General features: G+C 37.5%; 1 protein-coding gene across 1 annotated transcript in view; it reads left to right on the top strand.

Annotated features, from left to right (window-relative positions):
- LOC121383626 overlaps positions 1-27,930 on the top strand; it is a 40,718-nt gene that overhangs the window by 7,223 nt on the left and 5,565 nt on the right. The window contains exons 5-10 of the mRNA XM_041513718.1: positions 6,389-6,658; positions 12,810-13,076; positions 15,386-15,652; positions 22,761-23,003; positions 23,601-23,837; positions 27,118-27,179. Of these exons, the coding sequence (XP_041369652.1) occupies positions 6,389-6,658; positions 12,810-13,076; positions 15,386-15,652; positions 22,761-23,003; positions 23,601-23,837; positions 27,118-27,179 (1,346 nt within the window). The remainder of the gene's footprint in view (positions 1-6,388; positions 6,659-12,809; positions 13,077-15,385; positions 15,653-22,760; positions 23,004-23,600; positions 23,838-27,117; positions 27,180-27,930) is intronic.

Raw genomic sequence — 27,930 nt, 5'->3', positions numbered from 1 at the left:
GCCTCCTCGTCTGTTCGCCATTTTCATGGTGATACCAGTAAACCCGCAGCGCCGCTTGGTGCGGAGGGGGCGCTGTTGCTCCCTGCTTCAGCCGAAGGTTTCTTCCAGGTCGGGCTCCATTCCACCTGGGGATTTGCTTTTGCCTCCGTTGGTGGAGGCAGCACCTGTTACGGTTGTAACGGGGCATCAGTCGGAGGGAGTGCATTCGTGACAGGAATGACTGTGTCTCTCAGTTCCTACTCCCATCTTGCTGATGGGGGCAGGGTTATCGATCCTTCTGTGGAGGGGTCGATTAGCTCTAGAATGAAGTCCGCTTCGTGGCGCCGTTTGGAGGGTTGGTCATGGCGTCTGAGGGCGCTGTTTCGGCCAATGCGCCTTTCGGCACTACTTCAGTGATTGAGCTACTTGGCGAAATCGCGAAGTCTCACAACGTTGTCTCGGTCACGGAGCCGGGTGGCATTGTTTCGGGTGTGACGCCAGTGGGCGCCCCTTCTGTTGCCTGTACAGCGTCATCAACTTTTAGATCGTTCGCATGTGGCTACGTCAACTGGGTTGGCTAATCCACACGTGGTATGTTGGGTTCAGAATTCGGCGCAGGATTCGTACGTGTACGAATTTCCTGACGGTCCGGTTCAACCGACACCACCAGTCCCGTTGTCTGCTTCAGCTGGGATCAGGGAAACTGCAGCTTTCTTGGGTGCGCCTGTGTCTACACCGATGGTCAATCCGGACCTGTCAGATCGGGATAGAGGTTCCAGGCATTATCCCTTGACTGTGTGGGCGGATGGTTTCGGGTCGCCCTCAGGGGTGGACTCGGAGGGACTATGTTTCTCTTTTTGAGAATTTCATGGCCTGGCTAGGGGAATCACCTCCACCAGTCCCTCCACCACCGGGGTTTCCAGTGAGACCGGGGTTGGACCAGTTTGCGGATTCGGACGTTCCGCATCGTCCTGCCCATGCAGTTTCGTTTCCGTTACAGTCAGCGCATGGCGCGTCTTTTGAGAAAATTTCTTCTTCGTAAGAGGATTTCCCCCCCGAATCAGTGTGTGGTTCGGGGGAAGGGTCGGCACCAGGTTCGGTGCTCGAAGAGATTCCCATTTTGGCCGATGGTACACCAGACGGCGATTATGATTACCAGGCGGTTCTTGGTTTTGTACGGGAACAGGTCCGACTGGTGTGCGCAGATGCAATTCCGTCGGAGGAGGCTGTTCAGTCTTACAAGGGTGTTTCGTTTGGAAACCAGCCTTTAGTGACAGACGTTCTGCAGCAGGATTTTGGCTTGGATTGTGGGTAGCGATCGTATTTTGGGGGCGAAGGTTTTGTCCACGTCTTCGTATAAGACATTGGGAGCTTCCTTCCTTTCATATCCAGCGGTCGTTTCTGCTAGGTTGAAGGCAGACTGCCACCCATCTCCTAATGTCAGTGTGCCACTCATGGGTCACGGGTCTTCCGCCGATGGCTAAGGGTTGTTTGTTAGCGGCTTCTAAAGCCTCTCATCACGTCGCTCAGCTTGCTGGGCGTGATTTTGCCAACAGTCTACTTCTGCGTCGGGATCACTACCTGGTGGGACTGAGAGCGACGGGTGTGGTTAAAACGTACTTTCGTAGTCGCTCAGTAAGGGAAAGCTTACTTTTTGGGACCAATTTTAACTTGGTCATGGATTAAGAAGCGGCAAAATTTGTCCCTGCTGCTCAGTCCCGAACTGCTCGTAAGCGCCAGGTGGCGTCTACTTTTAAGCCTCCACCTGTTAAGAAATCGACTTTTCTTGACAGTTATCAGATCCCTGTGGTGTCTGATTCGGGCGTGCAGTCGGGTAATGCCCGTGGTTCGTCGAAACAGGGACGTTTTTGGGGGAAGCCGGCACGTTTTCGTGGTTCCACTCGGGGCAAGGTGCCCAGGGGTGGGAAGCAGCCGGGATGAGGGTGCGTGGACAAACGACATCTGCTTACGGAGGTTCCATTAGCAGATCTTTCTATGGGGGGGCAGTTTGCGCCAGTTTGTTCAAAGTTGGCACGAACTGCCAGATTTGGACCCATGGGTTTTGTCGGTTGTCCGCAATGGATACAAAATTCCGTTTTCATCACCCCTTCCACTGACGTCCTTCCCCCGGTTACGCGCGGTACCGTCTGTCGACAAACGAGTACTTGTGGAGAAGATGGTTGTTGAGTTTCTCGACAAGAAAGCCATCCAGGAGGTAGATTTGGGCACTCTGGGATTTTATTCCCATCTGTTCTTCGCTCAGAAGAAGAATGGCGAGTGGCGACCAATTCTAAACCTGAAGCCGCTGAATTCTTACGTCGTTATTCCATCTATGAAGATGGAGATGGTTCAGTCTGTTCACGCTTTGCTTCAGATGGGGGAATGGGCAGCGTCCATCGATTTGAAGGACGTTTACCTGCATGTTCCAATCCATCGGGATTTTTAGAAGTACTTGCGGTTCCTCTACAACAGCAGAGCTTACGAGTTTCAAGTTCTGCCATTCGGATTGGCCACAAGCCCTCACGTCTTTACTCGGGTAGTAAAGGCAGTGGTGGGGCGTGTACATCTGTTGGGTATACGGATGCACAATTACCTGGATGATTGGTTAATTCCGGAAGCGTCACAGACGGCATGTCTCGTGGGCGTGGAGTTTGTGATCGACATGATTCTCCGATTGGGGTTTATTCCCAATTGGGTCAAGTCGGAATTAGTGCCAACGCAGGTTTTCACTTATCTCGAGGTGGTTTTCAACCTTGTGGAGATGTCCATTCTTCCGACGGATTCGCGACTTCACAATTTCACGACGTTAGCGCAACGTCTTCTGGTGGAGCAAAGTGCGTTGGTGCGCACGCTCCATGTGTTAATAGGCCATCTCGAATCACTGGTGGTGCTGAATGTGCGGTTCAGACAGTTCAAGAGACCGCTTCAATAGCATTTGTCCCGAGTGTGGGATGGTCTCAACTGGGATTTGGTGATACTATTGGGGCCTTGGTTCGTTCTCCCGATCCAAGAGTGTCTAGTGGACAAGTGTATATCCCAGGCCATTCCTTTACACCCACTTTCTCCAGAGTTGGTCCTGTTTACCGATGCTTCCCTCGAGGGGTTCGGTGCACACCTTTTGGATCAACATCTGTCAGGGGTGTGGACTCCTTCACGCTTGTAGCCCCGAATTGGGCAGCTCAAGCCTGATTTCCTCTGCTCCTGTCACTTTTAGTGCAGCGGTTGCTGTTGATACCCGATCTGCTCAGTCAGAGACTGCATCGGACAGAGTGGCATCCGAAACCGGAGGTTTTCCCGACTTCACACGTGGCGGTTGTCGGGGTTTCCCTTCGAAACCGAGGCTTTTCTAAACGGGTTGCTGAGCTTGTCTCCTCTTCGAAGCGCCAGTCTACGGAGAGGATCTACCAGTATCACTGGTGTGCTTGGGTTCGTTGGGCGACTGAGAGGGACGTGGATCCCTTGTCGCCTACTGTTAATGACTTAACTGAGTATTTTCTGGCTCTTGTCCAAGAAAGACAGCTGAAGGTTCAAACAGTGAGAAGTCACCGGTCGTCCATTTTCACTACTCTGAGGCAGTGTGGACGTCAAGATTTCTCAACGAATCTCGTGTTGCATGACTTGCTTAAGTCGTTGCAAAACACGGTTGAGAAAGCCTTCCATTTTGCCTAAATGGAATGTTTTTCTGGTTCTGCATGCACTCAAAGGCAACCCCTACGAGCCTTTGAAATTCACCAGCGCCAGTCTTCGTCATTTGACGTGGAAAACTTTGTTTCTGGTCTCCATAGCAGCTTGCTGTCGTATTAGTGAGATTCATGCTTTTTTGCATGATTTGGTGGATTACAATACGGATGGGTCAGTTACGTTATGTACTGATCCTGTTTTCGTGAAGCAGATGCCAGGGGAAGAGTTTCCTCCGGCCATCATTCAGTGTTTATCTCGTATGCTTTCTGTGGATAATTCTGATAGACTTCTTTGTCCGGTGCGGGCTTTGAAATTATATTTGGAGCATACTAGAAACACTAAGAGACTGTTTATCTCTTTCACGCGCCAACCGGGAGACATTACGAAGAATGCTATGTCGAGATGGATTGCTGCAACCATCAAACTGGCATATGAGAAGGCGGGTGATCATGTTCTGCGGAATTTCTCCGTTCAACCTCATGAGATTCGGACGATTTCTGCTTCCCTTAATTTCCATGATTCTTTGGACATTTTCAAGGTCATGAGTGCAGGGTTTTGGAAGGGTTGACACACGTTTGACCGGTTTTATTTCCGTGATATGGCTGTTGGTCCGGACGGATCTCGGCGGATTCAATCAGTCATTGCAGGGCAGCAAGTCGTTTCGGTGCGCAGGGCCACGAGTAGGGGGCGATCCTTATTTCGTCCGGTCACTAGCGGCAGTCTTTCTGGGAGATAGTTCTCCACCTCCTGTTACTATCTGGGGCAGTCGAGTGTCTTTTACCATTACTTGGTGTGCGGGTTTCCTCACCTTGTTAACTTGGTTTACTTTTAATTGGGGTTGTAGTCCTTCAATTTAAAAGTCACTTTGACATTTTATACCTCGTATGATGTGGGTTGCTTTTCACTGTATCATTACTTGAGACGAACACTTCTGGTTGAATGGGTAAGTCCTCCTTGTTTTCTTACCTCCTCCCTTTAATGTTAAATTCTCGTGCTTTAACGGTGTTATATCACGTCTGTTATAGCATTGTTGTTGTGCTAGTACGGTAAGTTGAATAAGACTATTAGAAAATTTGTTTCTAATTTTCATTATTATTCATACATACCTAGTACTAGCACAACAACCGTTACCTCCCACCCGCCCCGAGGGAGGTCTTTCTTGATTCAGTCATTCCGGACTTTGAATCGATAATGAAGATATACGGTCTACCCATGCGCGGGTGTAGGTTATACATCTGGCAAGGGGAGATAATTCTGCAGTGGAGGTTATAACTCAGGGTCGTATAGCATTGTTGTTGTGCTAGTACTAGGTAAGTATGAATAATAATGAAAATTAGAAACAAATTTTCTAAATTATGCCGAAATCTCATGTCCCTTGCAAGGGGTGAAGTAACAGTATGGACTATAACAATTTTACAATATTTTAGCAGTTATGTACACAATGTCAAGGTCAAATGTAGAATGCCTGGTTGGTACATGGTGTGCACTTAGACAACATAATTTCCTTAAATATTTTAAAATGTAATTTCTAATTTTGGCATATGCAAAGACAGTAACAGTATGGATGCTAAAAATTTGTATGCAAAGAAATATACTTACTTCTTGTATCTTCTGGTACAAGTTACTGAATTAAGGCCACATTCAAATGATAAGACAGAAAGTGGAAGATCCTTTATAGAAAGTACAACAAGACCAAGTTCATGGAGCTCCAATTATGAACATTTTATGATGGAGGTAACAGTATGGACATATATATAAGGGACACACATATTTAGTAAAAATATTGTAAAATATAATTATCAAAAATAAAGTACAATAGCACAGTATTGTTACTTAAAATCTCATGATTACATTTATGCAGAAAAAGTTAAAGAATAATATATTTTTTGACACAATATTAAACTTTATATAACTTCACCCCTTGCAAGGGACATGAGATTTTGGCATAATTTCTGAAATAAAATACTGATTTTTTAAAAACTAATGTCCGAAATATATTACAAATATGTGTGGTTTTGTGTATAGATGTCAAAGTAATATTGTGTGAAAAAAATTGGGAAATATATACATTTTATAATATAATTTAGACCCGGGACACAAAATGCTACCAATTTTGATATTGACCCATATATGTGTTAACAAGTATGTGTTATCAAAAATAACGAATGATGTTCTCACCAATGGGTGTGTAATAAAATATATTTATCTATGGACCGAAGAAATTGATATTGTTGAGGTCAGTAATAAAATATATTTATCAACTATGGATTGAAGAAAATGATATTGTTGAGGTCAGTAATAAAATATGACTTGCAACACATTAAACATTCCATCCACTCGGACATTTTATTCATATGTGCTGCTCTATGCACAACGCAGTACAACTTGCTGAGCTGGACCAATCAAAAACTAACTAATAACTAATTATAATAAACTAAAGGGGCTGATTATAATAACAGTATAAATGAAAGCTACAGGTTAACAGCCAAAACCCCTGATATTGCCTGAAATATGGTCAATAATTGTTTTGTTACATAATGTCATCCATAAGGCACATACATTGGCTATAACAGCTTGTTCTGAATGTGTACGATAAAGCACTTGGCTGTGACTAGTCTCAGGAGAGTGATGAGGAGCATGAGTGACAGCTCCCCTTCAACTGTAACTATGTAAACTGTCTGTAATGCATCATACATGTCACAGCTTCTTCATAACTTTCTTATTTTAGTTGCTCAAAGGGTATTGAGAAAAGTTCACAAAATTGGCAAGACAACTCTAAAAGTGGAACTTTATGACGAGTCAACAGTTGACGAAAAGAAGACCGAACCGATCAACTCCATTGTCGTTAGAGGGAAGGAGAGAGCTCTTAAAGATGAAGACATAGAAACTGTTGAATTGTACTTTGAGAATAAGAGGAAGTCAGGTGGAGGAAGTATTGAAAAACTTCAACATGACAGGAAGAAAAAAGCTATTTACATAACCTTTGAAGAAGAAGGAGGTTCGTGTTTTAGTGATGTATTTTGTACCATATATCTTCGCCTTAAGTGAGCTTGTGATTTTGTTATATTTTATTTTATAATGCTCTAAAATGCTCCCAGAAGTCCTAATTTTCCACACTGTCCCAAACCCTCCATTCAGTCAAACAGTTTCCCGATGGGCAACCAAGAAAATCATAAAAGAAGTAAAATGAAAAACAAACACTCGGACAGTCACGGGCAATTCAAAAGTATCGAAACTGATAACTAGACTGACAGGCGATATAAATATCCACCTTAACGCTGCCATCCACTCAGCGTCCACTGTGCATGATTTTGATGAGTTCAATGCAGACAGATACATTTCAGAATGGTGGCTATTAGCAAAGGGCACAAGAGATGTAAAAGGCCACAAACTACACCATCCAACAACCATCCAGTTCTGAGCTAAAAATTTGGCTAAGCCATTTCCTATCTTCCGATGTGAACAATCAGTTACATAATCTATCCGACACCTAACATAATAATAATGCCAAATATTAACAGGGATCTCGCGACTGGTAACGAGAAGCGGTGTCATCAAGAATTCAGCATAACAATGTTTGCTTATTTTAATAATCAGAGTTATTAATTTTAACGGCATCATGTATGCAAGAAAAGTCTGAAAAATCTGTAGCGTGTTATTTTAACTCTTTAAAGTCTTTGAGCCAAAATAATAAAAATGGACCGAAATTGCGTGTCAGTTTCAATACACATGTTAGTTCAGGGCCAAAGACAAGTAGGCTAGGGCCGAGTTCAGCTAGACCGAGCGAAACAAAAGCGTCCGCTAAACTGGTTTATGCGCTTCACGTTAAACCCAATGTCCACGTCGGGAACCAATCACATAGTTTGTGAACGTTTGGAAAACGTTCGTTGGAGCTTGACAGTCAGCCGAGACTGTTGCACGTGTCAAAAGACATCGTTACGGACATCAAACAATATGATTACACGCAAGTAAATCTTGATGTAAATTTGTGAGAAAAACCCCCACCACCAAATAGTTGTTCGCATCAATGAATACTTAATTGCTGATTCGTTTGTTTATTTCCATTGTCTTCGTTAATTTCGCACTCATGCATTTCACGATCGCGGGAAAGGAACATGCAGTATTTATACAAATTGTGGTTAAACGTACACTGAATACAATTAGTTAAAAATAATCATGATATTTGTTAGATAAAATATTATATAAATTTGTTGACTTGAGGTGACATCTCAAAAGTTAGCTAGATTTTAAAAAGACCGTAAAATTTGAATTCATTATCTTTTTAATCAAAACCTTTTGACATAAATGGATAGTTGTGATAACGTGAAGTCAGCATTCTTAGGCTACATATTTTACAAGCTAAAATCAACAACAAGCATTTAACACGACGTGGAAATCAACAACTCAGGTTTTAATTCAAAACTGTGTCATGTGACCTGGCGGCCATCTTTAATTTGTGCTATTTCCTTCTAAGACTTGAACCCAAATTGCATTGAAATCTTTTTTCGAAAATGTCATTAGAATTGGATGAATATGATAAAGGTAAGTATTGCATTTTGTTTCTAAGATCTTAATGGTACATGTAGTTCCCAAACAACACAAATTAATAAATTTGGAATAGATTTTTTATCAATAAAAACTTGAACTTGAAGCATGACCCTGTTGTGTCAGTTACCTTTTGAAGCTTAATTTTAATATTGCCCTCCTACAGTGCTACCACATATCTTTCTGTTTTTTTATCATATAATATCTTACATTTTCAGTGCAATCAAAATATGTGATATTTTTCAGATCACATACTTTAAGAATTTAATAAGTTTGCAAATTAGATGTAAATTAGTCGAGGTCTCGGCACTAGGTTTATTGACATTTAAGCAAACGTACTTGGGTGACACTCCATGATTGACGTATGCATTCATAGTCATCAAATAAAAACATTTCAATGGCAATTTGACACTGAAAGCTGTCCAGCATTCAGAAAACAAATAATGTTAGGCATAACTTTTATTTTGATGTAAGGACATCCAAAATGACGTCATTCGAGTTTGACGTCATTTCCATTCAAAAATACACCACGCCACATATTCTTACGTCATTTGAATATCTAGTAATGGCGGACTGGAATTAAAGTTGCGTGTACAGTTTACAAAAACACGTATTAAGCTTGAGCTTATATGATAAAGAGATTATTACCCTCGTGTATTTCGGTATCGTCAATATCATATATTAGGAATAAAATTAATGTATTATGCTTGCCAGAGGCTCGCCATAATACAATTTTTATTCCTAATATATGATATTGACGATACCGAAAAACACTCTGGGAATAACCTCTATATATTCTCTTAGTTGAGCCATGGTTATACAACATGGCAAGATAATAATCTAAGTGGGCATACCAAGAATTAAAATTCATTGGTAACTGACGTAACTCCCCCAGTAAGTAACTGATGCAACACAATAACACATACTTTATTTTCCATTGTTATATTTCTTGGAGGCATAATGTAAGATTGTGAAATGTGTTAATTCCCAAACTAGAGTGAGTGCAATAAAAAATTTTTTAAATAAGATTCAGAATGTGTCTAGATGATATCAGTGCATATACCCTTTTACTTCAAGATATATATTTAAACCCGCTGGTGACTGACTGGTTATATATATATTTCTGAGCCGATTGTTTTCTAAATTGCACACACAAATAGTATATTTTTGCTATTACCAAAACACTTTAGTTTCCTTCTTACGTCTAACCAAACTGAAAATATTTACAAAAACATTTGTGTAGGAGGATGGGATGGACTGGTATAGATATAACTGCATTTCAGTGTATTAGGAAAAACGGTGTTACAAAGTAGTAAATAATTAATACAGCTGTTGTTTCATTGAAGATATCATCATTCACAACTTGTAATGCCATTTCAGCCAGACATTAAAAAAATTCTGGTTCCGTTTAAGTCATATAGCCATAGATTTTTATTCAGTTTTGTCCAATTTGGTTCCATTTTCATTTGGGGCCGTTTTGGTACTGTTCCATTTTTGCTATAACCCATTTTCGGAATGTTACGCTTGCGCAGTTCGGATCTCCGAATTCGTCAATGCGGTACATGAATTGTGTATTTCAACTATATTGATTTAGTGGTTTAAAAAAATGGTGTGCATTATATTGTGGTTCATGTTTTTTTTTCTTGGAATAACCATTCAAAGTGGGGGGTGCACATTATACACCAGTGCACATAATACATGGGGAAAATACGGTAGTACACCCATGCATGGGCAGACCGTATATCCTCGTTTCTGATTCTGCAGTCCTTCATTGCAGTCATGTTTCGTGTTATTCTTTAAAAAACTTTTTTGTTCATGTTTATTAAATACAGACTGATCCTATTTTCGTGACTAAGAACCAGGTGCCAGAAGAAGAGTTTCCTCCAGCATATATACCAAAAGTGACCGAGATCAATTTTTATAATATCTCAAATGCAGAGTTGTAAATCAAAACTACAAGTACATGTATGTTTCTCTTAGGATGCACACCACCATTAAATACTCCATGCAATTCAATACATCTTTATATCAGAATATATTCCGTGAAACATACAACTACAAGTACATGTATGTTTCTCTTAGGATGCACACCACCATTAAATACTCCATGCAATTCAATACATCTTTATATCAGAATATATTCCGTGAAACATACAACTACAAGTACATGTATGTTTCTCTTAGGATGCACACCACCATTAAATACTCCATGCAATTCAATACATCTTTATATCAGAATATATTCCGTGAAACATACAACTACAAGTACATGTATGTTTCTCTTAGGATGCACACCACCATTAAATACTCCATGCAATTCGATATCAGAATATATTCCGTGAAAAATACAAGAGGGTTATGAGACTGCTGTTTTTAGGGCAATTCCACGGTAACTGACACAACATTCAGACATTTTTTAACATCTTGATTTTTTTATTTTTTTTAAAGTATTGAATAAAATTCTTAAGAATGTTTTTGATTGAAATAAATATGTTGTGAGAAAGTCATGTCAAAAGAAAATTTCATTGCATACAATCTCAGTGCAACTACAATCACAAATGAAATGTGGGTAACTGAAGCAGCAAAAAAAGTAACTTGTATTTGACATATCTTTGAACTTGTCAAAATTCTCTAAATCTGAAACATCAAGTTTTCAGGTATATATAGAAATGTGTAGTGCACAGGTAATCTATGATAACTAGAACAAGAGAACTAAGTTTTTTACAGGGAATTTTTATTAACTTTTTTATTAATGGGTAACTGACGTAACACTGAAAGTAACTGATGCAACATTTGCGAATCATAAAAACTATTAAGAACATATTTAAAAAATAAAACATTTGTCTTTGGCAACTGGTTCATCTAAATTGTAAGAAATACATAAATCTTAAAAGGGAATTTAAAAAACCTAACAATAGGGGCATGTTCAAGGTGGGGGGTGGGGCTCAACCCTCCATTTTCCAACCCTATCACTGCTCAAAGCAAATTATTATTATTATTATTATTATTATTTTAATATGCATATACATGCATTTGTCATGATGGATTTTACTTGTAAAATGCAAGAAATTGCATTTTAGGATATCAAGTTCTCACAATTTTCCAAACCCCCCCTCCCCCCCAGTAACTTGGGCAGTTGCACCCTCAATGCCAGCCAGTCTAAACCCCCATTCCCTTCAAAATATTCTGCACACATGCCTCAACAATGAGACAACAGCTAATGTTTACATGTATATCTTGATTGGAAGTGTAATGATTTTTGTTTCAATTTCCAAGTATATATATACTGCATTCACTTTCTTATGACATTACCAAATGACTGAACCGAACCAAATGTTTCGTAAGAAATCGATGGGAATAAGGCAGATATTGTAAATAACCCATATAATGCATATTCTTTCTTTAAAATCTGGGGTTTTTTTTTTTTTTCAGCATGCTAACCTATCTCATGTTTTGTTCTTGTTTGATTTAACTTTATCTTGCTACATTTTTTACTATTTTCTGTTCTTTTCCTTCTCCAACCTCTTTCTGTCTTCGTTCAAATGTGCTTGATTCTCGTTCATTTTTCACTAAATCGACAGTGAATGCAAGATGTACAGTTTTCCACCTGTCACCAAAGTTAACTAAAAGTGAAAGCAGCGGTATATTCAAGAAACAAAACTTAAGTTAGGTACTTGTGTACATAGACCTACATGTCATACAAAATGTAGACTAGTAATTCCGTACTTACATGTCACACATGCATAAATTAAGACAAAAGCACATTTGTGTATATACCCATACACTGTAAATGACAAATGACTAATAAATAAATGAAAACAAAAATATAGCATATTACATTTGGTTCTCGTATCTAATGTGAATGCGCAAAATTTCTAATTTTATAGTAGTCGTATATTTTCCGGTTTGATGGAAATGGCTGAATTAAATGGAAATTAAAAATATTTATGTTCTATTTTTATGCACATTTTGGCGAGGTATGGATGCTTTTGTACATTTATTTTACATTTAGTACAACCATCACAAGTGAAAACGATTTTTAAGTGTTTTGGCGTTTTGTTGTAATGAACACTGTCAATAACCTGTAAAGTACCGTAAACTACCGATCAACAATTTTTTATGGGTGATCGATCACTGGACATTTTTAAAAGATAATTATTTTTTTCTATCAAAAAACACCCCCATTTTAACCTGTATTTTTTGGAATAAAAGTGTACATAATACATGGGAAAATACAGTATTTACATCTGTTGTCGTGCTAGCACTAGGTAAGTATGAATAATAATGTACATAATACATGGGAAAATACAGTATTTACATCTGTTGTCGTGCTAGCACTAGGTAAGTATGAATAATAATGTACATAATACATGGGAAAATACAGTATTTACATCTGTTGTCGTGCTAGCACTAGGTAAGTATGAATAATAATGTACATAATACATGGGAAAATACAGTATTTACATCTGTTGTCGTGCTAGCACTAGGTAAGTATGAATAATAATGAAAATTAGAAACAAATTTTGTAAAACTCATATAAGTTTAGCAAAGGAAGAATTGTTTTTGTTTACTTTTTTAAATGTGTGTGTGTGTGTTTTTTATAGTTGCTCAGAGAGTGATGTCAAAAGCACCTCACAAAATTGGAGAAAGATCATTACAAGTGGAGCTGTTTGATGCATCATCAGCAGTTGAAGAAACTGAGACGAAAGCAATCAACTCCATTGTGGTGAAAGGCTTTAAAGAAACAGAAGACACTGAAACTGTGGAAATGTACTTTGAGAATACGAAGAAATCAGGTGGAGGAAGTGTTGAAAGAATCCAGTATGACAAGAACAAAGGAGTTATTCACATAATGTTTGAAGAAGAAGGAGGTTGGCCTTTAAACCATCTTTAACAACACTTGCAGTAACCAGATTTACACACTGCATTGAGTTTGTCAGTAGCCATCTTATTTCTTTTTAAAACCCCCATTATATATTAAAATTATGATGATGGAAAGAAATAAGGGAACACCAGCCATTTTAAGCCAAATTTATTTTATTACTATTGTAGTCTGTATAAGATATAAAACTTAACCCATTATATATTAAAATTATGATGATGGAAAGAAATAAGGGAACACCAGCCATTTTAAGCCAAATTTATTTTATTACTATTGTAGTCTGTATAAGATATAAAACTTAACCCATTATATATTAAAATTATGATGATGGAAAGAAATAAGGGAACACCAGCCATTTTAAGCCAAGTTTATTTTATTACTAGTGTAGTCTGTATAAGATATAAAACTTAACCCATATGGGCAGAGAGATGCAAGTGAATATATTTTCTATCTTTCCCTGCTGACGTCATGACGTTAGTTTGGTGACGTCATCGGTTTCCTCGACTGTCAAGTCTCTCGTTGATGAGATTTTACAAACAACAGTGAATGTTTAGATAAACATGCTTTAAACTAATTTCTCTGTAGTTCATTCACTTCCCACTAGAAACATCATTTCATTACAAATGTGACCTCTCTTGCTTACATTTGATTTGTGTATCTAAAGATAGCTTTTGACGTCATTACTTTTCTTTCGTGACGTCATCAGCTTCCTCAGACTTTCACGTCTTGTATATTATATAGTTTGTGTAATGTAAGAAGTTTAAAGTTTAAGTTTCTAAACTATTTACACTATGGGTAATAAATACAATAACCCACTTGATACTTGGAATTGCCGATTATTTGTCCCGAGTGAAATTAATGTTGTCAGTCACTTGCTAAAGCTTGTGACTGACAACATTAATTTCACTCGGGACAGATAATCCGTAATTCCTCGTAACTCGTAAGTTATTGTCTATATAATGTCAGACTGAATGTCAGTAATATTGGACTGAATGTCTGTAATATTGGACTGAATGTCAGTAATATTGGACTGAATGTCAGTAATATTGGACTGAATGTCCGTAATATTGGACTGAATGTCCGTAATATTGGACTGAATGTCAGTAATATTGGACTGAATGTCAGTAATATTGGACATATTGGACTGAATGTCAGTAATATTGGACTGAATGTCAGTAATATTGGACTGAATGTCCGTAATATTGGACTGAATGTCAGTAATATTGGACTGAATGTCAGTAATATTGGATGTCAGTAATATTGGACTGAATGTCAGTAATATTGGACTGAATGTCCGTAATATTGGACTGAATGTCAGTAACATGGTTAGCTTCCTGACGCTATGGATGAGGCTGTTGGTTACAGTCCGTATTTGCTGTTACTGCTTGTCCCTTATTTCCTTCCTTCAATATATTTAAGTTAAAAAAAAGAAACAGAAATTTAATGGCTGAAACAAAAATCCAATGATTTAGAGCAATTCATTGTTGGTTTACAGCACTCAATATTTGTTTGAGTTTGATCTTTATGTTTCGAAAATATTTTACTTGTTCTTTTAGTTATATTTACATGTACATGTACATTTGATTATATATTAAGAAATTAGTTGAATGTAGGTCACTGTAACCCATCCCACCCTGCCAATATGCCCAGAATCTTCATTTTCAATACTTAATTAAAAAGACACAGTTAATCTCCTGTGAGGAGATTGAAGTTTTTTCCTCTCAAATTATTTTAACCAATGTTCTCATCAATTATTAAAAAAAACCCACAAAAAAACCCTGTATCCTTTTGAGGGCATAGAACTTCCAGACAAACCTTTGGATGCTTAAAGCAACTGGTTGTATAATTTTGTCCTTTCAGACATTTTTTTATAAACCTGTCTGGGAGCTTTTTTTGTGGGGAGAAGGCAGGGACAGAGATTCATTGAAAAGGTTTACTTTTCAGAAATCACAGAATCACGACATTGGTTAAAATATAGTTTAGTAGCAGATAGTGGTTCGGTGATGTTGAAAAAGCTACAAAACCAACTCACGACATTTATACAAGTGTTTCCAATCTGTTTTATTATGATTCCAGTCAGATCATAAGTATGAAGGGTGGGTGAAGTTATCTCTTTTATATTTTGTATTGTTTTTTTGGGGTGGGGGGTGGGGGGGGGTCAGGTTGCAGTGGGATTAGAGAATTGACAATTATGATTTCCCTCCAAATTACAAATACCTTGACTCAACCACTGGATGTAACTAAACAAAATGAACGACAGATAGATGACTGTAGGTCACTGTAATTCTTGTTTTGAAGTGGCTGAAAGAGTTGTTGGAAGACAGCACAAGTTACAGGGCAGAGTTCTCACAGTGATGCTGGATACTGCTGAGGAGGAGGAAGATACATCAGAAGAGCCGGATGATCCACTGACTACAGTTGTTGTTAAAGGATGTGACTCTAATATTTCAAATGATTCAATAATCCTGTACTTTGAGAATAAGAGGAGAGGTGGTGGGGTTAACATTGAAAAGATACAACGTGAGGAAAATGGACTGGTCTACATCACATTTGAAACAGAAGACGGTAATTGTTTTAACTACTCTACAGTTATGAAAGAAAGGAATATATTTTGTAATGCATACTTGTGAAAGAGTACTCTACCATTGAGCTACATCCCACCCCTTGCAGAAATTAATGATGAACTTTACATTGAAATTCTGTTTCTCATTCTTCAGTTAACAGACATCTTCCCTTATTAAGTCTATGCTTGGTCGGTCTTATATCATGGGTAATCTGTAGTGTAAACCGCATCCTTGTGAGAGAGCACTCTACCATTGAGCTACAGAAATTAATGATGAACTTTACATTGAAATTCTGTTTGTCATTCTTCAGTTAACAGACATCTTCCCTTATCAAGTCTATGCTTGGTCGGTCTTATATCATGGGTAATCTGTAGTGTAAACCGCATCATTGTGAGAGAGCACTCTACCATTGAGCTACAGAAATTAATGATGAACTTTACATTGAAATTCTGTTTGTCATTCTTCAGTTAACAGACATCTTCTCTTATCAATTCTATGCTTGGTCGGTCTTATATCATGGGTAATTTGTAGTGTAAACGGTATCATTGTGAGAGAGCACTCTACCATTGAGCTACAGAAATTAATGATGAACTTTACATTGACATTATGTTTGTCATTCTTCAGTTAACAGACATCTTCCCTTATCAAGTCTATGCTTGGTCGGTCTTATATCATGGGTAATCTGTAGTGTAAACCGCATCATTGTGAGAGAGCACTCTACCATTGAGCTACAGAAATTAATGATGAACTTTACATTGAAATTCTGTTTGTCATTCTTCAGTTAACAGACCTCTTCCCTTATCAAGTCTATGCTTGGTCGGTCTTATATCATGGGTAATCTGTAGTGTAAACCGCATCATTGTGAGAGAGCACTCTACCACTGAGCTACAGAAATTAATGATGAACTTTACATTGAAATTCTGTTTGTCATTCTTCAGTTAACAGACCTCTTCCCTTATCAAGTCTATGCTTGGTCGGTCTTATATCATGGGTAATCTGTAGTGTAAACCGCATCATTGTGAGAGAGCACTCTACTATTGAGCTACAGAAATTAATGATGAACTTTACATTGAAATTCTGTTTGTCATTCTTCAGTTAACAGACATCTTCCCTTATCAAGTCTATGCTTGGTCGGTCTTATATCATGGGTAATCTGTAGTGTAAACCGCATCATTGTGAGAGAGCACTCTACCATTGAGCTACAGAAATTAATGATGAACTTTACATTGAAATTCTGTTTGTCATTCTTCAGTTAACAGACCTCTTCCCTTATCAAGTCTATGCTTGGTCGGTCTTGTATCATGGGTAATCTGTAGTGTAAACCGCATCATTGTGAGAGAGCACTCTACCACTGAGCTACAGAAATTAATGATGAACTTTACATTGAAATTCTGTTTGTCATTCTTCAGTTAACAGACCTCTTCCCTTATCAAGTCTATGCTTGGTCGGTCTTATATCATGGGTAATCTGTAGTGTAAACCGCATCATTGTGAGAGAGCACTCTACCATTGAGCTACAGAAATTAATGATGAACTTTACATTGAAATTCTGTTTGTCATTCTTCAGTTAACAGACATCTTCCCTTATCAAGTCTATGCTTGGTCGGTCTTATATCATGGGTAATCTGTAGTGTAAACCGCATCATTGTGAGAGAGCACTCTACCACTGAGCTACAGAAATTAATGATGAACTTTACATTGAAATTCTGTTTGTCATTCTTCAGTTAACAGACCTCTTCCCTTATCAAGTCTATGCTTGATCGGTCTTATATCATGGGTAATCTGTAGTGTAAACCGCATCATTGTGAGAGAGCACTCTACCATTGCGCTACATCCCACCCCCTGCAGAAATTAATGATGAACTTTACATTGACATTCTGTTTGTCATTCTTCAGTTAACAGACATCTTCCCTTATCAAGTCTATGCTTGGTCGGTCTTATATCATGGGTAATCTGTAGTGTAAACCGCATCATTGTGAGAGAGCACTCTACCACTGAGCTACAGAAATTAATGATGAACTTTACATTGAAATTCTGTTTGTCATTCTTCAGCTTATCAAGTCTATGCTTGGTCGGTCTTATATCATGGGTAATCTGTAGTGTGATTGTGAGAGAGCACTCTACCTTGAGCTACATTGAACTTTACATTGAAATTCTGTTTGTCATTCTTCAGTTAACAGACCTCTTCCCTTATCAAGTCTATGCTTGGTCGGTCTTATATCATGGGTAATCTGTAGTGTAAACCGCATCATTGTGAGAGAGCACTCTACCATTGAGCTACAGAAATTAATGATGAACTTTACATTGAAATTCTGTTTGTCATTCTTCAGTTAACAGACATCTTCCCTTATCAAGTCTATGCTTGGTCGGTCTTATATCATGGGTAATCTGTAGTGTAAACCGCATCATTGTGAGAGAGCACTCTACCATTGAGCTACAGAAATTAATGATGAACTTTACATTGAAATTCTGTTTGTCATTCTTCAGTTAACAGACCTCTTCCCTTATCAAGTCTATGCTTGGTCGGTCTTATATCATGGGTAATCTGTAGTGTAAACCGCATCATTGTGAGAGAGCACTCTACCATTGAGCTACAGAAATTAATGATGAACTTTACATTGAAATTCTGTTTGTCATTCTTCAGTTAACAGACATCTTCCCTTATCAAGTCTATGCTTGGTCGGTCTTATATCATGGGTAATCTGTAGTGTAAACCGCATCATTGTGAGAGAGCACTCTACCATTGAGCTACAGAAATTAATGATGAACTTTACATTGAAATTCTGTTTGTCATTCTTCAGTTAACAGACCTCTTCCCTTATCAAGTCTATGCTTGGTCGGTCTTATATCATGGGTAATCTGTAGTGTAAACCGCATCATTGTGAGAGAGCACTCTACCACTGAGCTACAGAAATTAATGATGAACTTTACATTGAAATTCTGTTTGTCATTCTTCAGTTAACAGACCTCTTCCCTTATCAAGTCTATGCTTGGTCGGTCTTATATCATGGGTAATCTGTAGTGTAAACCGCATCATTGTGAGAGAGCACTCTACCATTGAGCTACAGAAATTAATGATGAACTTTACATTGAAATTCTGTTTGTCATTCTTCAGTTAACAGACATCTTCCCTTATCAAGTCTATGCTTGGTCGGTCTTATATCATGGGTAATCTGTAGTGTAAACCGCATCATTGTGAGAGAGCACTCTACCACTGAGCTACAGAAATTAATGATGAACTTTACATTGAAATTCTGTTTGTCATTCTTCAGTTAACAGACCTCTTCCCTTATCAAGTCTATGCTTGGTCGGTCTTATATCATGGGTAATCTGTAGTGTAAACCGCATCATTGTGAGAGAGCACTCTACCATTGAGCTACAGAAATTAATGATGAACTTTACATTGAAATTCTGTTTGTCATTCTTCAGTTAACAGACATCTTCCCTTATCAAGTCTATGCTTGGTCGGTCTTATATCATGGGTAATCTGTAGTGTAAACCGCATCATTGTGAGAGAGCACTCTACCACTGAGCTACAGAAATTAATGATGAACTTTACATTGAAATTCTGTTTGTCATTCTTCAGTTAACAGACCTCTTCCCTTATCAAGTCTATGCTTGGTCGGTCTTATATCATGGGTAATCTGTAGTGTAAACCGCATCATTGTGAGAGAGCACTCTACCATTGCGCTACAGAAATTAATGATGAACTTTACATTGACATTCTGTTTGTCATTCTTCAGTTAACAGACATATTCCCTTATCAAGTCTATGCTTGGTCGGTCTTATATCATGGGTAATCTGTAGTGTAAACCGCATCCTTGTGAGAGAGCACTCTACCATTGAGCTACAGAAATTAATGATGAACTTTACATTGAAATTCTGTTTGTCATTCTTCAGTTAACAGACATCTTCCCTTATCAAGTCTATGCTTGGTCGGTCTTATATCATGGGTAATCTGTAGTGTAAACCGCATCATTGTGAGAGAGCACTCTACCACTGAGCTACAGAAATTAATGATGAACTTTACATTGAAATTCTGTTTGTCATTCTTCAGTTAACAGACCTCTTCCCTTATCAAGTCTATGCTTGGTCGGTCTTATATCATGGGTAATCTGTAGTGTAAACCGCATCATTGTGAGAGAGCACTCTACCATTGAGCTACAGAAATTAATGATGAACTTTACATTGACATTCTGTTTGTCATTCTTCAGTTAACAGACCTCTTCCCTTATCAAGTCTATGCTTGGTCGGTCTTATATCATGGGTAATCTGTAGTGTAAACCGCATCATTGTGAGAGAGCACTCTACCACTGAGCTACAGAAATTAATGATGAACTTTACATTGAAATTCTGTTTGTCATTGTTCAGTTAACAGACATCTTCTCTTATCAAGTCTATGCTTGGTCGGTCTTATATCATGGGTAATCTGTAGTGTAAACCGCATCATTGTGAGAGAGCACTCTACCACTGAGCTACAGAAATTAATGATGAACTTTACATTGAAATTCTGTTTGTCATTCTTCAGTTAACAGACCTCTTCCCTTATCAAGTCTATGCTTGGTCGGTCTTATATCATGGGTAATCTGTAGTGTAAACCGCATCATTGTGAGAGAGCACTCTACCACTGAGCTACAGAAATTAATGATGAACTTTACATTGAAATTCTGTTTGTCATTCTTCAGTTAACAGACATCTTCCCTTATCAAGTCTATGCTTGGTCGGTCTTATATCATGGGTAATCTGTAGTGTAAACCGCATCATTGTGAGAGAGCACTCTACCATTGTTAACAGACCTCTTCCCTTATCAAGTCTATGCTTGGTCGGTCTTATATCATGGGTAATCTGTAGTGTAAACCGCATCATTGTGAGAGAGCACTCTACCTGAGCTACAGAAATTAATGATGAACTTTACATTGAAATTCTGTTTGTCATTCTTCAGTTAACAGACATCTTCCCTTATCAAGTCTATGCTTGGTCGGTCTTATATCATGGGTAATCTGTAGTGTAAACCGCATCATTGTGAGAGAGCACTCTACCACTGAGCTACAGAAATTAATGATGAACTTTACATTGAAATTCTGTTTGTCATTCTTCAGTTAACAGACCTCTTCCCTTATCAAGTCTATGCTTGGTCGGTCTTATATCATGGGTAATCTGTAGTGTAAACCGCATCATTGTGAGAGAGCACTCTACCATTGAGCTACAGAAATTAATGATGAACTTTACATTGAAATTCTGTTTGTCATTCTTCAGTTAACAGACATCTTCCCTTATCAAGTCTATGCTTGGTCGGTCTTATATCATGGGTAATCTGTAGTGTAAACCGCATCATTGTGAGAGAGCACTCTACCATTGAGCTACAGAAATTAATGATGAACTTTACATTGACATTCTGTTTGTCATTCTTCAGTTAACAGACCTCTTCCCTTATCAAGTCTATGCTTGGTCGGTCTTATATCATGGGTAATCTGTAGTGTAAACCGCATCATTGTGAGAGAGCACTCTACCATTGCGCTACATCCCACCCCCTGCAGAAATTAATGATGAACTTTACATTGACATTCTGTTTGTCATTCTTCAGTTAACAGACATCTTCCCTTATCAAGTCTATGCTTGGTCGGTCTTATATCATGGGTAATCTGTAGTGTAAACCGCATCATTGTGAGAGAGCACTCTCTGAGCCAGAAATTAATGATGAACTTTACATTGAAATTCTGTTTGTCATTCTTCAGTTAACAGACCTCTTCCCTTATCAAGTCTATGCTTGGTCGGTCTTATATCATGGGTAATCTGTAGTGTAAACCGCATCATTGTGAGAGAGCACTCTACCATTGAGCTACAGAAATTAATGATGAACTTTACATTGAAATTCTGTTTGTCATTCTTCAGTTAACAGACATCTTCCCTTATCAAGTCTATGCTTGGTCGGTCTTATATCATGGGTAATCTGTAGTGTAAACCGCATCATTGTGAGAGAGCACTCTACCATTTTACAGAAATTAATGATGAACTTTACATTGACATTCTGTTTGTCATTCTTCAGTTAACAGACATCTTCCCTTATCAAGTCTATGCTTGGTCGGTCTTATATCATGGGTAATCTGTAGTGTAAACCGCATCATTGTGAGAGAGCACTCTACCATTGCGCTACATCCCACCCCCTGCAGAAATTAATGATGAACTTTACATTGACATTCTGTTTGTCATTCTTCAGTTAACAGACATCTTCCCTTATCAAGTCTTTGCTTGGTCGGTCTTATATCATGGGTAATCTGTAGTGTAAACCGCATCATTGTGAGAGAGCACTCTACCATTGCGCTACATCCCACCCCCTGCAGAAATTAATGATGAACTTTACATTGACATTCTGTTTGTCATTCTTCAGTTAACAGACATCTTCCCTTATCAAGTGTATGCTTGGTCAGTCTTATATCATGGGTAATCTGTAGTGTAAACGGTATCATTGTGAGAGAGCACTCTACCATTGAGCTACAGAAATTAATGATGAACTTTACATTGAAATTCTGTTTGTCATTCTTCAGTTAACAGACCTCTTCCCTTATCAAGTCTATGCTTGGTCGGTCTTATATCATGGGCAATATGTAGTGTAAACGGTATCATTGTGGTACCACAGGGAAAACTAACAAGAAATGTGTTTCCAGCAAGAGGAAAGAAATGCATCCACGATGCTTAAATACTTAGTTACACCCATAAAATGTTTTTTAACAGTGTCATAAATATAGGCATTTGTTCAATCTATATTTGATCATGTTTACAACTGAAGTGGTTGCTAGTTTATGATCATGCTGGTTAAGTAAGAAAGTTAATCACAAATATTTTAGTAGGAAAGTTAGAATTACAGTTTACATGTACATATATTTCATATTTGTTTTTATATCTCTGTCACAGTTGCTTCTGTTTATAAAGTAACCAAATGAGTGTAAAAACTAAAATATGTTAAAATATTACCAATGTTTAATTTTGAAGGCAAATTGATGTCTATAAGACCCAGAACATATATATATGGCCCATGACATGCAAGTTTGTTTGACAATTCTTATTCTTATAGCTGCATGAAATACATTTATTTTTAAACATTAATTTTAGATGTAAAAAAGGTTATGGAAAAAAGTCACAGGATTGAAGGAAATCGCCTGACTATGCAAGTTTATCATCCACCCAAGATGTACCAGGACAAGTTTCTTTTGACAAATATTCCTGATTCCACCTCTCCAGAGATGATCTGCAACTTCATAGAGGCTAAAGTGCACTGTCAGGTAGCTGAAAATGATGGCATTCTATATGGTGAAGATCCTGGTGTGGTTCTAGTGTCAGTGGAAGACAAAATAGGTATGTGGAAAATGGTTATACCTCATGGAACTTCAAATGGAACATACGGTTATGGCTGTTACTTTTATTCTGAGTGTACTTGGACAAAAAGTTAAATACAGTCAGATCCTTTTGAATTTTGGGGGTTGTTTTGGGGATAAATGTTTGTATATTAAACTGCATTTTTTGTTCTTGTGGCAACTGTAATTATAATGTTAAAAAGAGTAATGAATTAACTGCTTTTATGTATCAGGTGTATAATGTATAAGAGGTAGCTAATTATGATTTTCACACATTCAATTAAGAACCATTGTGTTTTACGGTTGTGTTATCACATTTGTTATAATGTGAACCTGTGTGTGGCTTTAGCAGCAAAACTGGATGTTCTAATAATGTTCTTTAAACTATCATCCACTGTGTGTTGATTTTATAACAAATACTCTCATTTTACATATAAGCTAGTCAAATAAAAATCTTTCAGTAATTATATTATTGGCAAAAAAAGAATTGTAAACATTTCAGACAATCACTATTGTACCTTAAGCATATTTGTTTACATATTTTGGTGTGTAATGTTGAAAATTGTCATAATTTACCTTTGTGTTATTTTTGTTTTAGATTTTAAAGAAGTATCAATGAATTTGACAAAAAGGAAATTTGAGGCACATACACTTGAGGTCAGAAGAGTGCCAGTTTCAAAAAGCATAATTGTAAAAAATGTGCCAGCAGAAATATCAGCTGATGTAATAAGGATGTATTTTGAAAATAAACGTCGAAGTGGAGGAGGAGACATTTTAAACGTTGACCTACACACTAAACAGGGATGTGCCACCATCACTTTTGAAGAGGAACAAGGTAAAAGTAGTTGATTCTGTTAAAGCCAGAATTAACAAAATGGTTGTTTATAGCCTGACTGATGTCTTAGCATTTATGCAGGACACTTAAAAATAAATCATGTCTTTCTTAATGTAATAATAAAAAAAAAACTCATGTTACAACCCATTACTGAAATGATTAGCTGAAATTTGTTGTAAGAGGTATTGTTCACATATCTGTAAGTAAAATCGAAGAATGTTTTCATTAATTGTAGTAGGTTGAACTATTGTTTTTGTGGGGTTTTAAAATCTAAATGAGGACGGAATATACTGTAAAATACAGTTAAACCTGTCTTAAGTGGTCACACAAGGGAGTCTATAAAAGTGGCCGCTTAAGACAGGTGGCCGCTGATTACAGGTTGCGACATATAGTCTTTGAAACATATGTTGTTGTTTCTTTTTTTAGTGTCTTTACTGCTAATTAATGGATGTGTGCTTCAGTTTACTATAAATAAACGTTTGACATGTCGCCTCCTTCAGGAAAAACTGCAACTGGAATGTATTAAATTAACTGTTCTCAACAAGTTTGTTTTCTCTTTCCATTTAATTATTTAATTTCTACTTCATGCGGTGTATTGCCATAGTAAGTGAATCTACAAATGTGAAGTGTAGCCTGCCCAGAGGTAATTAGATGCTTTCCATAGTCATACTTTCTTAATTGATACACAGTACAGATGTCGGGACTGCATGGGTACTAGTATTCCTGAAGGTGTGAAGATCGGTTATTTGCCGCGCCTTATCGCTGTTGTTAAATATCCCTTTTATATAATAGTAAACATTTTCTGTGGCCGCTTAATACAGGTATTTTAGTGATTTGGGATCCGATTTGGGTGGCCACTGGCCGCGTTAGACAGGTGACCGCTTATTACAGGTGCATTTACGTTATAAATTGTTTGGGAGGGAAAAAAGTGGCTGCTTAAGGCAGGTGACCACTGAATACAGGTGGCCGCTAGGACAGGTTTGACTGTACTTTATTTCCATGGCATCAAATGTTTGTCATTTAATGAAAATGAGTAAATATGCGAGTATTTTTTTTTTTGAATCCCCTATTCCTCCAATTATAAAAACCAAATGAAATACTGATAATTTATTACAGTTTGTGACTGACCAACAAGCAACAAGCAAATTAGACTTTAGGATGCAGATGAAACATGTACTATGAGTAATATTACCAGAGCTGCCAACTGCTACGCTTTGGGCGTAGTTTGCTACGCTTTGGGCGTAGTTTGCTATGCTTACTCGACGTTTGCTACACTCATGCCCAAATTTCTATGCTCAGTTAAAAAAAATCCAGTATGAAAAGCTAATGAAAACCAGTAATAACTTTTGCAACAGATAAACATAACTGGATGATTCGAGTATTTGGCCAAAGTTTCTACTAACGAATTATGTTTTATTTGGCAAGCGTATACATTACATCTTTATCACAAATTATAGGTCTACAGAGTACAGTTGAAAAGTTGGCGATTTCTGGCAATTATACTAAAAATTGGACTTAATCTTGGAATGCAGTAACTAAAAACTGAATTCCTCATTTCTGTGGCTTTTTAAATTTTTTATTCCAACATATAAAAGTATAATTTGCGGATTAAGAACCATTGTAAAACAGTTATAGTAAGATGTATTCAATAACAGACATGTAGTTTTACTGTAGGCCGACCCCAGTGTCACGTACTATAAAACCTTCAAAGAACTGTTCTTTAGTTATGTTACGCTTGCATGCCGTGAATATAGAAAACTGCATGTGAACGTATGCCAGTTAGGAATAGAGTAATTTTAATTCTAACTTGAAATAAGAATATAAGCATTCAAATTTAGTATTGATCACATCATCGTACAACAGTTAATTTTGGGTTTATTGCATTTCGATGCTGTTTTAAAAACAAAATTCTGGTCATTCATAATCCTGTTCAAATCGCCCGACTTATTTGACAACATTCGTTACATTTTGGGTATGTCTGTATCCCTTAACCGACAACAAGTGTTATCTATGCTAAAAATAGCATGACCCAGTCTTTTGCGGTTACTATGACGTAGTTATTTGGTGTTATTTGGTGTTTTGTTTTGCTGTTGTTTATGACATTTGGCCATGCTACGCTCAAATATCATTTACTACGCTCAGCTTGTCATGAATGTTACTCTCACTTGTGGCTAGGGATTGGCAGCTCTGTATTACTGTACTGTCTCAGGCCTGATTTCTTCATTTCCACATTTTCAAGATACTGTAATAATGAATGTTTAACACATGTGTTGCTTTTATTTGATGAATTGGTCACCAGCACGTATGAAAGAAAACCAATCAAAACTGGTGTTAGTATTGTTTATTTATCATATCGTCGCGTGAGAACCAGAAGGACGTAAATGCATCAAAATTCATTTTTAAAAACTCGAGATAATGAAGGAAAACTGTTTTTCTTAATCAGTAATTAAGATGTCAAATTTGTTTTAATGACAATGAAACCTGAACATATTTACGATTTCTTTGTATATTTGCGGTATTTATAGCATACTGTAAAATACTTTATTTTCGCAGAAACTTAATTTTTGCACGATTTGCGCAAAGACATTTAGCACAAAGTTTAGGATTCCATGAAAAATTAAACCCAACAGATTGTGACCAATTAATTGTTGTAGATGACCCGATAATGACAACTTGCAACTACTAGTAGGCTACTCAGTGTTCTGTCAAAGATGGACACGAGATGAAGTCCGATAATGATTTATTAAAATGATAATGAATGTACAGGCGGCGGCCATGCTGGCTAGGATGACGTGTCCCTTCATGACGTCATATACTTTAGAGATAACAATCTATACTACTCGTTAGACAACTAGTTATATGTAACTGATACCACATCTCCCTTTTTAAGTCTTTGAGAACTTATGAAAGAATGTTATTAATTATGCTTTTTAAATGTTATAAAGAATTTAAATAGATGTACATGAACATAAATATAGTAGGCCGCTGTTTCTTAATAGCAATCCACTTTGTGCTTAAAAGAGTAACATATTAAGGTAATAAAGAATGAATATTCTTAATGGATCATTAAAGGAGCGCTGTCAGTTTGTTTTAAGAATCAAGAAAATGTAAACATTAATATGTGAAACATCAAAATTAAAGTCTGAAATGTAAACTTCAATGATTAACACACTGACATCCTATATTCAAATATTAATTTAATATTATAAATCCAGTCTTTTTGGTTTAACTGATTGTCTGCCTGATGGAGTTAACACAAAGTTGTTTTGTGGTTGTTCAGCAACATCTGCAACTGGAGAATTGTCACTTGTTTTAGTACACGAGTTATCATGTGTTGCATCTGTAAGAATTAAATGTCGTCTGTTTCTACGTACTACATCACAACTTGATAAGAACGCGGAGTGGAGTCCTGCTGTTCAACAATGCCTAGTTTAACACCGTCAGGATTTCGAACAAACACATGATCACCTGATTTTAAACTTGGTAGTTTGCGAACTTTATGATGTTGATCAAATGTTACTTTTTGTTGCAGTTTTCGACGGGTCTCGTCATCACGAAATGAATTAATGTCTACTTGTTTTGGTAACAACTGATCTGGATGAATCGGCAAAAAATATTTTTCAGTCTTCTCCCCATCAGTAACTCTGAAGGGCTATATCCTCCTGCTAGTCAAAATATGGATCTTTGCTCTTTTTGAGAAGATTTTTTAATAGTTTGCACCGCTCATTCTGCCTCACCATTGCTTTGTGGGTAATGTGGGCTGCTTGTTGCATGAATAAATCCATAACTGTCTGCAAAGTCTTTGAATGTTTGTGCAGAAAACTGTGGTCCATTATCTGACATAACTGACTCTGGAATACCATGACGAGAAAAGATTGATTTGGTATGATAACATTCGCATATGTAGTTGAACTCAGCTTCGCAATTTCAATGTAGCGAGAATAGTAGTCAACCACAAGTAAATATGGTGTATTGTTAAATTCGAACAAGTCCATCCCAACTTTTTGCCATGGTCGGGCAGGTAAATCTGAAGGAATCCCTTTACGGAAATAACTTATACAAACTTATAAGTGGAATATACTTTACTTATATG

This window comes from Gigantopelta aegis, chromosome 10, assembly GCF_016097555.1.
Source record: "Gigantopelta aegis isolate Gae_Host chromosome 10, Gae_host_genome, whole genome shotgun sequence".
Lineage (NCBI taxonomy): Eukaryota > Metazoa > Mollusca > Gastropoda > Neomphalida > Peltospiridae > Gigantopelta > Gigantopelta aegis.
Note: the sequence above shows the minus strand (reverse complement) of the source record. Positions and strands in the feature narration are given on the sequence as shown.